The 12794-nt window shown below is 42.1% G+C and overlaps 1 protein-coding gene across 1 annotated transcript in view; it reads left to right on the top strand.

Annotated features, from left to right (window-relative positions):
* Positions 1–12794, top strand: part of cacna1g (calcium channel, voltage-dependent, T type, alpha 1G subunit) — a 465891-nt gene that overhangs the window by 137376 nt on the left and 315721 nt on the right. Inside the window, exons 9-12 of the mRNA XM_048554900.2 lie at positions 3496–3647; positions 4798–4983; positions 7558–7672; positions 11737–11892. Of these exons, the coding sequence (XP_048410857.1) occupies positions 3496–3647; positions 4798–4983; positions 7558–7672; positions 11737–11892 (609 nt within the window). The remainder of the gene's footprint in view (positions 1–3495; positions 3648–4797; positions 4984–7557; positions 7673–11736; positions 11893–12794) is intronic.

The raw sequence follows: 12794 nt of genomic DNA, 5'->3' as shown, positions 1-12794 counted from the left end.
ATTAATTCAACTTTGCAATTCATTCTTGTTGATTTGGTCTTCAAATCTCTGATTATGCTTTTAGTCTAAAGCTATCTACTGAACATGTGCTGTAAGAAGTTACACCATAGTGAGATCAGATCACATGGAACTGAAGCCTGAGTCTATAGGCTGTCAGCAAGATGTTCTCTGATTTTAAAAGGACCCATGTGTTGCTACTTTGTTAACCAGCGCTCATCATGTAAGAGGCCGGTTGTATATTTCTGCAATGAATGTTGCGTAAACTTACTTTGAAAGAAGTATCAGACTCTCAATAATTAGTAGTCGCGTGACTCTTTGAATCAGAGAACACACAGAAGTAATCCAAGTGAGGTAAACCTTTATTTATTGATTAAAGTTCTTCATTAAGGCTGTTTGTAACTCTCTTTTGCAAAACAGATTTAATGAGCAGCACAGCACTTAACAAAACATTCATGAGGTTCATGCCTTATATGCTTAGACATGTGCTTTCAGCCTGCTGCAGAGTCCTGTGGAGGAGTTTTCAAATGTTTTCTGTGTTTTAATGAATCCAGCATTAATAGCACCAGCAGGCAGTAATGCAATATTTCAAAACTAAATCTCAGTTCCATCTGGGAGGCTGAAAATGTTACATATCCATATTAATCAATTAAAACTTTCTAGCTGATTAAAGATTTAACAGCACCTTAGGTTTGTTTAATGCATCCTCATCGGTTGTGCAAGCCTTTGGTCTTCTACTTATACATTTTGTGTTCCATGTGCTTCTCGCTCACTTCACTACTTCACTTGACGAAGGGGCTGTGCTCCGAAAGCTTGTGTTTTCAAATAAATCTGTTGGACTATATCCTGGTGTTGTGTGACTTCTGACCTTGTTTGAAAAAGGAACTGAGAGTTTGAGGCATCTGAGCTGATGCAACATCAGTTGATGTTTTCAGCTTTGGACTTAGATCCAAACTTTGCCAGGATAATTAAAGTGACAACTACAATATACTAATTTCAGTGTTCTTTCTATCATTTCTTTCTGACTCGTTCATTTATTAATATTTGATGTATTCTTTTTAACCTTTTAATTACACTTCGCATTTTCTCCTTGAGGAGCTAGAGACTTAGAAGATGGTGAGGGTGAAATTGTTCTACTTTAGCAACACTAGAAAGGATGATAATGAGATAGCCAGCCTTTTTTAATACTGTACACAATTTTCATTTGAAGCTAATGGAAAAGAATGTTATGCATGATATAAAACAGATTACCAATTCACCATAAGTATGTTTCTCAGTATCAGGGGGACCTTGGTGTGCAAGTACACTAGTCTAATCAGGTATCAGGACAGGTGGATGTAGTGGTTAAGACGTATGGTATACTTGCTCTATAGAGTTTAAGAGCAGGGAGGTTATGATGGAGTTATATAAAACGTTGATTCGGCCATAGCTGGAGAATTATGTGCAGTTCTGGAATCCACATTATAGGAAGGATGTGATTTCATTGGTGAGTGTGCAGAGGAGATTTACCAGGTTGTTGGCTGGGCTGGAGACTTTCAGTTATAAAGAGAGATTGGATAGGGTTGGTGTTCTTAGAGCAGGGGAGACTAGGAGGGGACATGATTGAGATTTACAAAATTACGAGGGGTTTTAGATAGGGCTCTATTATCGGAGGACATAGATTTAAGATAAAGGGTAGAAGGTTTAGAGGAGATGTGAAACAAAACTCTTTTTTACCAAGAGGGTGGTGGAGAATCTGGAACTCACTGCTTGTAAGGGTGGGAGAGGCAAACACCTTCATAAGTCCGATGGTTCACTTGAGATGCCAAGGTGTACAAGAACTATGAGCCAAGTGCTTGAAAATGGCATTGGAACAGTTAGGTGGCTGTTTTGACTGTCACGGATGTGAGAAGACAAACAGCCCATTCCAATGCCATTCATCTCCGTGACCCTTTCTGAACTCTGCAAGTGCATGTTATTAAATGATCTTCAAGCTTAAGAGACAGGCTGACCATCAATGGGTATTTATACTTTCTGAGAGATTCTAGATTCACTCACTCACCAAAGCAGAGGAAGAAAATTTCAGACAAGACTGAGATAGGAATGTTCAGTTGGTTTGCCTGGCTTTAGAAGAAGGGAAAGTCAATTTGTGTTCCCATTGCTAATAATCAACCCCATTGTGTTTACCTGCCTTCTACACAGCGTGATAGGGGAGAGGTGGAGAAACACCAACAAGACAGAATCAGAACATTCTTTTAGAGTCTTTGAGTCACACAGCATGGAAACAAACTCTTTGGTCCAACTCATCCATTCTGACCAAGTTTCCTGAACTGAACTAGCCCCTTTTGCCTGCATTTGGCCCAAATCCCTCTAAACTCTTCCTATTCATGTACCCACCCAGATGCCCTTTAAATGTTGTAATTGTACCAGCCTCCACCACTTCCTCTGGCAGCTCATTCCACACACACGCCACCCTCATGTGTGAAAATGTTGCCCCTTAGATCCCTTTTAAATCTTTTCCCTCTCACCTTAAACCTCTTGTTTTGGACTTCATTACCCTGTGCAAAAAGACCTTGGCTATTCACCCTATCCATGCCCCTCACAATTTTATAAATCTCTGTAAGGTCACCCCTCAGCCTCCTACACTTCAGGGAAAGAATCCCAGCCTGCTCAGCCTCCATTTAGCTCAAGCCCTTCAATCCCGGTAACATCTGTAAATCTTTTCGACACCCTTGCTTCACACATTGGTAATGAATCTTCGATTCAGTACATGCTTAGCACCAACTCATTCCCCTAACAACTCAAATACCTAACTACAGTTTGTGGTCAAGGCAAATGATAGCAGAGAGAAAGATAATATAAGAGTAAATGGATTTTAATTTCGAATGGCATTCACCTATTATGCCTGCACTGGCTTGTTAAATGAGCATCATTACCCACTGCCAATCTTCTGCTTTTACCCCAAACTCTTGCACATTATTGTTATCCAGACAACTACCCAACTCCCTCTTGAATGCTTCAATTGAACCTGCCTCTACTACATTTCCAGGCAGTGCATTCCTGAATGTTCAATGAACGGAAAGATTTTTTCTCACATCACCTTTGCTTCTTCCAGATGAGACCAGTTTAATGTGAGATTTAAGTGTCTCTCGCTGTTGGTTCCAAAGGTCTTAGCTGGGATGAATCTTTTGGCTAGGGTATTTTCTACTGAGCAGGGGTATTGTTGGGCACTGTGTCACTGGTCTTCAGGAAGAACATCGGGATTTGAAGAATCTGTGCTAATGTAATGTGCTGTTGGAATGTTAAAACATGTTGTTGAGGCAGATTAGAGAGGGCTTTATTCTACATGTAACCACTATTCATTGGAGGACAGCACTTGAAACAAATGCTGTACTCACATCCTTCACTTGCAAAAAGAAAACAGCTCCCAAACAAAAATGAGGCAGAGCCTTGAAGCTGGGATAGGCACAAACATTTATCCTGTTTTCATTCTCATGTATTTTTCATTTTCTTTTTCAGCCAGAAGAACTCACGAATGCCCTGGAGATCAGCAATATTGTCTTCACCAGCCTGTTTGCACTGGAAATGCTTCTGAAGATCCTGGTGTATGGGCCATTTGGCTACATCAAGAATCCTTACAACATTTTCGATGGCATCATTGTCGTCATCAGGTAAATTGTCAAGGAGATGCAGAATCTGGTCCTGAAGGCATCAAACAGTAAAGTATCACCATGGAGATCTTTGAAAAGACGAGCATTAGAAAGTAAATATCAGCAAAAATATAAACTAGGCTGACAATTGTCCATTTTACATTCTTGTACAAAATCAAACCCTAAACCCCCAGCTCTCCCTTTCCTGAATCTTTCATTTCCTCTCTTTTTCTTGGCTTACTCATTCCCTGTCTCGCATACTTTATAGAAACCAGTATGGTCAACTTACAGGATGCTCTCTACTTCAGGGGATACCTATTGCACAAAAAGACATAAAGCAGATGGAAATTGCTCAGTAACTGTTTGCCAGGATGAGATCCTTTCCAGGTTTTGGAATGGCAATGATTTTTTTTCTGCATTTCACACTTCGGGATGGAGTTTGAGCTGATGATCCTGGGCACCCATCTCATGAAGTTCACCATGCACGCAGCATAACTGAGTCTCTCCACTCAACAGCTCTCACCTGGCTTCCCACGCTTGCAAACAGCAACGTCCCACGCCTCTGGCAACTGATGAAAACCCACAAGCTGGTTGAAACCATTAGTGCTGCCTGTCATTCACCCAATCCGTGATGACCTACTGACCGTCTCAGCGCCCGAAAGCCAGCAGGACACCTTTCAATCAAGGAATGGTGGACATGGGAAGCCACTAACAAGTTTCTTGTGACAAAGCCCATGTTTTGAATGGCAGACTTTAAACCCCCCTTTAAACAATGAGAGTGGTCCTTGTTAAACAGGTGAAGGACAAGTCAGGACGTGTGTGCAGCTGACCCCCAGCACGGGGACCCCAGTGAAAAGCCCTTTGGCTCTTGCACACAGACATCAACAATGCTGCACATTACTGAGCAGTGTCCCCTCTATATATTGATGGGGCCCTTCACCTTAATCTGAAGAAACACTTAACTGCAAGGAATTGATTCTCTGCCAGTTCTGTACATCACATTTGAGAGTCCAACTTTCTGAATTAACTAGAGCCCCAGTTTCTGCATTTGCACTCGTTAAAATGTCTGCCCGTTACCAGGTTCAAGTGTTGAATGGTAATTGATTACAAGTTCTCAAACTAATGTTACGCCCCTCGTTTAATTTGATCTGCCTTTCTCTGCTCCTCCCAGTGTATGGGAGATTGTAGGACAGCAAGGTGGGGGCCTGTCAGTGCTGCGGACCTTCCGCCTGATGCGAGTACTGAAGTTGGTACGGTTCATGCCAGCCTTGCAACGCCAGCTGGTGGTCCTGATGAAGACAATGGACAACGTTGCCACCTTCTGCATGCTGCTGATGCTTTTCATCTTCATCTTCAGGTGAGTGCGAGGCAATGTTTTCTCAAGCAAAACTCCAGAGCCTTTGAGTACACTGGAAAACCTCATCGAATGGAGCAGGGCAGAGAGGTAAATGGGGAAGAGTATAGTCACAGCCTGCCATTTCGATCAATGGGTGGGAAATTATGCAGGTTCCCCTCGCAACATGCAATCCTCCCTGCCTCCTGTTCTTCTCTGTGTTCCACCCAGATGATGCTTTATACCAAAGCCATTCACCATTTGGCAATTGTGAAAGGTCAAAGCAATAGGAAAATAGATACAAAAATGAAAGGAGTTGGCAAATATGCCACTAAACATTTCAAGGATTCTTGGTATAGAGAATTTTCACTCAATCAGAAGCTCATAGCTTGAAACAAATACATTAGACCTCCACCCTGATTACTTATTTCTGTTTTGTAAGTGCACGCTAAGCTTCATATCAAATGCAGTCAAAAGGTTTGGAATAAGATTCACAGTAAACAAACTTTTAACTCCACGAAACTCTTTCATCGACAGAGTTAAAATCACCCCAATAATTAAGATGCAAATAGATCAGGATGCATTTTGCTTACATTGAGGAAATAAAGACAGAGTTAAGCACCACAGAGCACAGTACTGGTTTTAAGAACATACTTGCAGGAGTAGGATGTCACTCTTCAAAACTAAGCCACCATTCACTTAGATCTGCATCTTAACTCCACATAGCCATTTTGTTCAATATATTTTAACAAACCACTATCAATCTTTGCTTTAGACATTGTAGGACAGGATACAAGGCAAACCAGGGAGTTAATGGCTCTGGGCCTAGACCCTTCATCAGAGACGGAGTTAGGGAGAGGGAACTGGAATAAATAGGGAGAGAGGGGGAGGCGGACTGAAGATGGAGAGAAAAGAAGATAGGTGGAGAGGAGAGTATAGGTGGGGAGTTAGGGAGGGGATAGGTCAGTCCAGGGAAGACAGACAGGTCAAGGAGGGTAGAGAGGAGAGTATAGGTGAAGAAGTAGGGAGGGAATAGGTTAGTCCAGGGAAGACGGGCAGGTCAAGGTCTCCTTGACCAGTCCGTCTTCCCTGGACTGACCTATCCCCTCCCTACCTCCTCACCTATACTCTCCTCTCCACCTATCTTCTTTTCTCTCCATCTTCGATCCGCCTCCCCCTCTCTCTCTATTTATTCCAGTTCCGTCTCCCCATCCCCCTCTCTGATGAAGGGCCTGGGTCCAAAATGTCAGCTTTTGTGCTCCTAAGATGCTGCTTGGCCTGCTGCGTTCATCCAGCTCCACACTTTGTTATCTTGGATTCTCCAGCATCTGCAGTTCCCATTATCACAGTTAATGGCTCTGTATAGCAGTTGTTGAAGGTTAGCATAGACTTTCCCTAGGGATAGGATAAACCCAAGAAATGTTTAAGGTGAAAGAAAAGCAGATTTGGAATAAAAGTAGGACAGAGAGAATCTCTTTAATATAATGGGAGGAAGGAAATATTTGTAACAGTATGGCAACTTTCACAACATCAAGGGTGTTTCCAAAGCATCCAGCAGCCAATTCAATAGGTTTTGAAATGAAAGTTACTTTAATGTAGAAAACAAAGCAACTGCCAGTTAAGCAGTTTTAGTGATGCTGACAGGATGATAAATATTAGTCAGGACACTATGGGGAGTTTTCTTGCTCTTCGTCGATGTAAGTATCATCAGGTCATTTACACCCAAAAGAGTAAATGAGACCTTGATTTAATATCCCAGCCAAAACACAGCAACAAGTGCAGTGTCTGCGTCGCTCAGCACTGCACTTGTGTGTCAACCCTGACTTTAATGTTCAGATCTCTGGGATGGGACTTGAATTCACATTTGACATGGAAATGTATGTGCTATAAAAATTTCCTCTTCAACGCCTTGGGCTCAGTGGAGCCACTCACTTCAGGCACATGCAGCGTAAATGGATGATCCAACCAGATCGCCCATCTAATAATGTCACTTTTCTTAGTTTCACACATGAGCTGTGCAATGTGGTAAGAACTGATTCATTCTATTCTGTGGTTGCTTCCGGTAACTGATTACAAGATGGATCAGATAACTGACAAGGCGAAATGCACAACAGCATTAATGCAAAGCGGTAAAATGGTTAGCATTGCTGCCTCAAAGCACCAGGCACCTGGGTTTGATTCCAGCCTTTGGTGACTGCCTATGTGGGTTTTGTCTGGGTGCTCTGGTTTCCTCCCACAGCCCAAAGATGTGCAGGTTAGGGTGGACTGGCCATGCTAAGTTGCCCCATAGTGCCCAGGGATGTGCAGGCTGGTGGGTTAGCCCTGGAAAATGTGGGGTTATAGGGATAGAGTAGGAGGGTGGCTCTGGGTGCGATGTTCTTCAGAGGGTCAGTGTAGACTTGGTGGGCTGAATGGCCTTCTTCGACTCCGTGGGGATTCTATGGATGAAACTACATAAAGAAAGGGGAATTTAGCATGGCTCTGGGATAAGAGAATAAAGGTTTGTCCTTTGATGTCGCCACCATTGCCAAAAATTCTGTAACTGTGTGCCATTGTGTTTTACTACCAGTGAATATATTATTCTGTTTTTCCTTACAGTATTCTGGGAATGCATCTTTTTGGCTGCAAGTTTGCCTCAGAGAAAGGAGGAGACACTCTTCCCGACCGAAAGAATTTTGACTCGCTTCTCTGGGCTATTGTAACAGTCTTCCAGGTACTCAAAGTTACCCTCAGCCTTCAATCTTAAATGTTCAGTTGACTCTGGGCTAAAATTGTCAGTCTTGCACTTTAGGAAAGATGTTAAAGGTGCTGAAGATGACATTGAACAGATTTACTCAAATGGTACCACAGATGAGGAACATGCAGAGAGACTAGACTGCGCTGTTCTCCTCGAATAAAGAAAGTTAGGATCAGATTTAGCAGAAATGTTCAAGATTTTGATAAATAACGGGAAACTGCACACATAGCCAAGTGGCAACACAGATATAAAATGATTGGTAACAGAACCAAAGGGGAGATGAGGAGAATTTTTGTGCAGCAGCCTGTTGCGATCTTGAATACTTTTCCTGAAAGAACAGCTGATACCGATTCAAAAGTAACTTTCGAAAGGCAATTGGGGATATAGCTGAAGAAGAAACCATTGCAAGGGCCATGAGGAAAAGACAGGTGTTTGGAATTACTTAGTGAACTCTTTTAGAGAATCAGCACCGGCACAATGGACCAAATCTCCTCCAATGTGGAATCATGCTGTGCTTTTTAGAAAGTCACTGAGGTGCTGATAAAAGTGTACAAAATGTTTCCCAATACATCCATTTCACACTGCTAGAAAGGCGGCAACTTTTCCTAATTAATTTTCGATGCCAATATTTGCTCTCTTGCACCGGTTACACTCTGTAGCCAGTCAAACTACCATAAAATGAGAGCAAGTGTAATGCAGGAATGAGAAAAAGATTTCAGGAGAAACATCCCATCGGCTCAGGGTGTTCACATAGGCCTGGTCCCTATCCTTTTGTGATGACGTCCTTAGGCACTCCTTGGCGCTTCCTCTTATTAATACGGCTGACATTGATCAGTTAAGAAATTCCTGGATAAAAACAGAAATTGGTACAAAAATAGAAATTGCTGAAAAAGCTCAGCAGGTCTGGCAGCATCTGAGGAGAAAAATCAGAGATCATTTCAGGTCAAGTGACCCTTCCTCAGAAGAATCAGGGCATGAATCTAGTCTCATTCCGGAAAGAATTGGCCTGGATTTAGAACAGAGGGGTGGAACTACTGTGCTAATTGACTGATGAAGCTTTTCCAAGCGCAACTGTTAATTATGTGCACAATGCTATCAGTTCGACAAGCCTGGCTTCCTCTTAGCATTCAGTCAGAACAGTCACAATATGACACTGGCATGAAAATAGTTTTCAATTTTTGGAATCTGCAGAAGATCACATCTGTACTCGTCCTGCTCCTTGTGTTCAAATCATTTTATGACTTAACCTTTATCTCGACCACATCCTGCAACCCCAGGATTTGTGCATGCCATCAACTTTAGCCTCTTGTGTATCCCTGTTTTCAGCACTTGAAGACTGTGTCTTCAGTTATTTTACTGAATAATCTGTCTCTAAATCTCTCTGCCTGTCCAGCCCTCCCTCTCCTTCTTCAATCCGTTCCTTTCTGACCAAACCTTTGACCATTTGTCCTAATTGATCCTTCTTTAGTTTTGTGTCGAATTGCACTTCTCACCAGGGGATGTTTTTAACTACAGCAAGGGTGTTATATAAATGTAGCAGTTTGTTATATTCCTCCTGACAAAAAAAAATTCTCACTCTTCCACCAACATGTTACCATAGCTGCTGTAAATATCTCGTTAAATAAACAAAGGGCTTCATCACAATTAATGCTCTGACAATGCGTTTCTCGAACATTTATGTGGTTAAGTGAAAATACCTGCAGGGATCTTTGATGTGGAGGATACTGGGTGGACAAGGTCGGAAATCGCCTGACATCAGGTTACAGTCCAACAGGTTTATTTGAAAACACAAGCTTTCATAGCCTCAGTCCTCCTTCAGCTGTTAGTAACCAGAGCTTGAAGAAGGAGTAGTGCTACGCAAGCTTGCGTTTTCGTATAAACCTGTTGGACCATAGCCCGGTGTCGTGTGATTTCTGACCTTGCAGGGATCTTGTTAATGGTTGGAAAGGCTTTGAATCTGTGGACACTATTCAGTTGATGAGGGGAGAAGTGCAGGAGGTGACCACAAATGTAAAGTTTCTTTTGGCCAGTAAACTAAACCCACACAAAGTTCACCCAGCAAGTGTCATTTCTTTGAAAAATGACAGAAAAGCAAATAACTTTATAATATCCAGATTGGACAACTAAGAAGCAGGCTTTTAGGAATGGTACTTTTAGGAGGGTATGCAGTTCATTGATTCCCCACAGTAAAGATTGAGGCCATTCAGTCCATCAAGTCTACACAAACCCACTGAAGAACATTCCACCCAGCCCTAGCCCCACAACCCTATTCCTATAATCCTACATTTCCCATGACTAACTCACCTAGCCTGCACATCCCCGGACACTATGGGCAATTTAGCATGGCCAATCCATATAACGTGCCCATCTCAAACAGTGGGAGGAAACCGGAGCACCCGAAGGAAACCCACACAGACACGGGGAGAATGTGCAAACTCCACACAGACAGTCACCCGAGGCTGGAATCAAACCTGGTCTCTGGCGCTGTGAGGCAGCAGTGCTAACCATTGAACCACCGTGCCGCCCAGTTCTTCGTAGAACTCCACTCAGTATGGTGACATTGCAGCTTTATAAGTTGAAATACAATGGAAAGAAGGGACTTGCCAAATCCCAGGTGGTGACTGCATTCAGCAAGCTGCTAGGTGTCTTTGCAGCTCAATCACAAAGCTGCATTTGCATTTCAAACACATGTTGCTACATTCTGGGTTGACCTGACACCAAATGACCTATGCGATTCTCCTTAATGGAACCATTTGAGCTAAACAAGCTGACTTTACAACAAAGATAATGGGAACTGCAGATGCTGGAAAATCCAAGACAACAAAATGTGAGGCTGGATGAACACAGCAGGCCAAGCAGCATCTCAGGAGCACAAAAGCTGATGTTTCGGGCCTAGACCCTTCATCTCTCTCTGATGAAGGGTGTAGGCCCGAAACGTCAGCTTTTGTGCTCCTGAGATGCTGCTTGGCCTGCTGTGTTCATCCAGCCTCACATTTTGTTGACTTTACAACAACCCATGTTTACATAGTGCCTTTACTGGATTAAAACATCCCAAGGTAGTTCACAGGAGCTTTCATTTGTTTTGGTGGAACTGGTGCACAGATGGTGACAACGTTACTCAATAGGGGCTGCCAATCTCCCACAAACAAGTAGCATCAAGTCATTTTAAAAACTCGTTTCTCAAAAAGAGGAAACTCTACTGTTCATAATTTTTCATCAACCATCTGCAGTTGAGTCTCTTTTTATCCATGCAATTGCACCTTGTACAATGCTCTGAATGCAGCTTTCTCCAGTTTAGTGAGCCTATACAGTGAAGATTGGCAATAACTAATCACAAGACCCTCCTATACTTGCATATGTGGTTGATCATGGCCCTGAACCAGCTTGAGTAACTCCTTTGATCTGACACTAACTCCCACAATCACTGAAATCAGCAGAGGGCCAGCTAGCACTCCTGACGACCTAGAGTCAGCATCCACACCAAAGTTTTGTCAAGAGGAATATTAAGCCCATTGCAGAAAGTTTGGGAACAGGAAGATGCCAACATTCATTGGCCAGTCAGAAGTTAGACATTTTCTCTGGGCAAGTGGGTCGTGTTTAACACCAGATCCTAGCAATGCACCTGAACTCTGGGAGCAGCTCAAAGGCAGACCCTAAGCAAAGGCATTCTGGCCACAAAAACACAACTAACTTTGGCGAACTCAGGGAAGCCTATCGCCAGAGAATCCAAATATGTCTTCTGCTCATCTCAGGCTCATATTAAAGACCAATTATAACACTACATGGATCTCAGACTGGCTACAAGGATGAGTGGAAAATTGACAACTTAGCTAAAAGCTTGTTTCCGTGATCGATGTTCACAAAGCCCAGTTCTTTGAATCCTGCTCTAGTATATATAGATTGGCATTGCCTTAATTTATGGAAAAAAGTAAATTTGGATGTCTGTATACTGGGAAAATGATAAATTGATGAGCCTGTTGTGTAATGCATTTGGAAGTTTATATATGTTATTTCATAAAAGATTTTTTTTATCTTCCCAGATATTGACTCAAGAGGATTGGAACAAGGTCTTGTACAATGGAATGGCCTCCACCTCTCCATGGGCTGCTTTGTACTTCATCGCCCTCATGACATTCGGCAACTATGTTCTCTTTAACTTGTTAGTTGCCATTTTAGTGGAAGGATTTCAGACTGAGGTAAAATACAATGTGATAAATCTTTGAATAGTGCATGAGAATTACAATTGGATAGTACCCTCTGGCCGCTATTTGTGATTGCTAAGTGCACTTTCTAATGTTCACTGCTACTTAATAAATATGCAGCACACAAGAAAACAAAGATAAAGGAGCCCTGTGTCACCCAGAACAAAGACAGAAGAATGAGAGAAAAGGTTCCATAGAAACAAGCCATCTATGGCAATCACCAATGAATTTATTGACATTCAAACGAAAAAAGTCATCAGTTACAAAATGCATTCAAATACTCAATTAGCATGCTATTAATTCCTGTGTCCACAATTGGGATATAGAGGGGCTGTTAAATAGCATATTTGTTCTTTGTCAACTAAAACCAGTTCCACTGATACCTTAAAAGCATGAGAAATTATGATTTTTTTCGAACGTGTTTCCGTGTTATGCTATAATATTCCACTGTATACAATGACATGCAGTTAAATGCTCTGACACATTGTGATATACAATGATAAAGTGTGACATACAGTGATATGCTGCAAAATACTATCTTGCAGAGCTGCCCTACATTGAGTTGTGCTGTTTCATGTTATCTATTAGCCATCAATAAAGAAATAATAGGTTTGCCAGTAAAAACCCATCTATCTGTCAGCACGTTGTTAGCAACACTGCTGTATTCTGCCCTGTAATAGGTTAATCTGACATTAATAATGGGATCTGACAATTTAATCTGATGATCTAAGTTGTTCATTCTGAAGTTGAACATTTGCTGTACGTAACTATTTGTCAGAATTGGCACATCATGCTATGAAATGATATAGAGTCAGAGAGTCACACAGCATGGAAACAGACCCTTCAGTCCAACTAGTCCATGCCGACCATAATCCCAAACTAAACTCATCCCACCT

The sequence above is a fragment of the Stegostoma tigrinum genome, chromosome 22 (assembly GCF_030684315.1).
Source record: "Stegostoma tigrinum isolate sSteTig4 chromosome 22, sSteTig4.hap1, whole genome shotgun sequence".
Taxonomy (NCBI): domain Eukaryota; kingdom Metazoa; phylum Chordata; class Chondrichthyes; order Orectolobiformes; family Stegostomatidae; genus Stegostoma; species Stegostoma tigrinum.
This window is presented reverse-complemented; position numbering and strand designations above follow the sequence as displayed.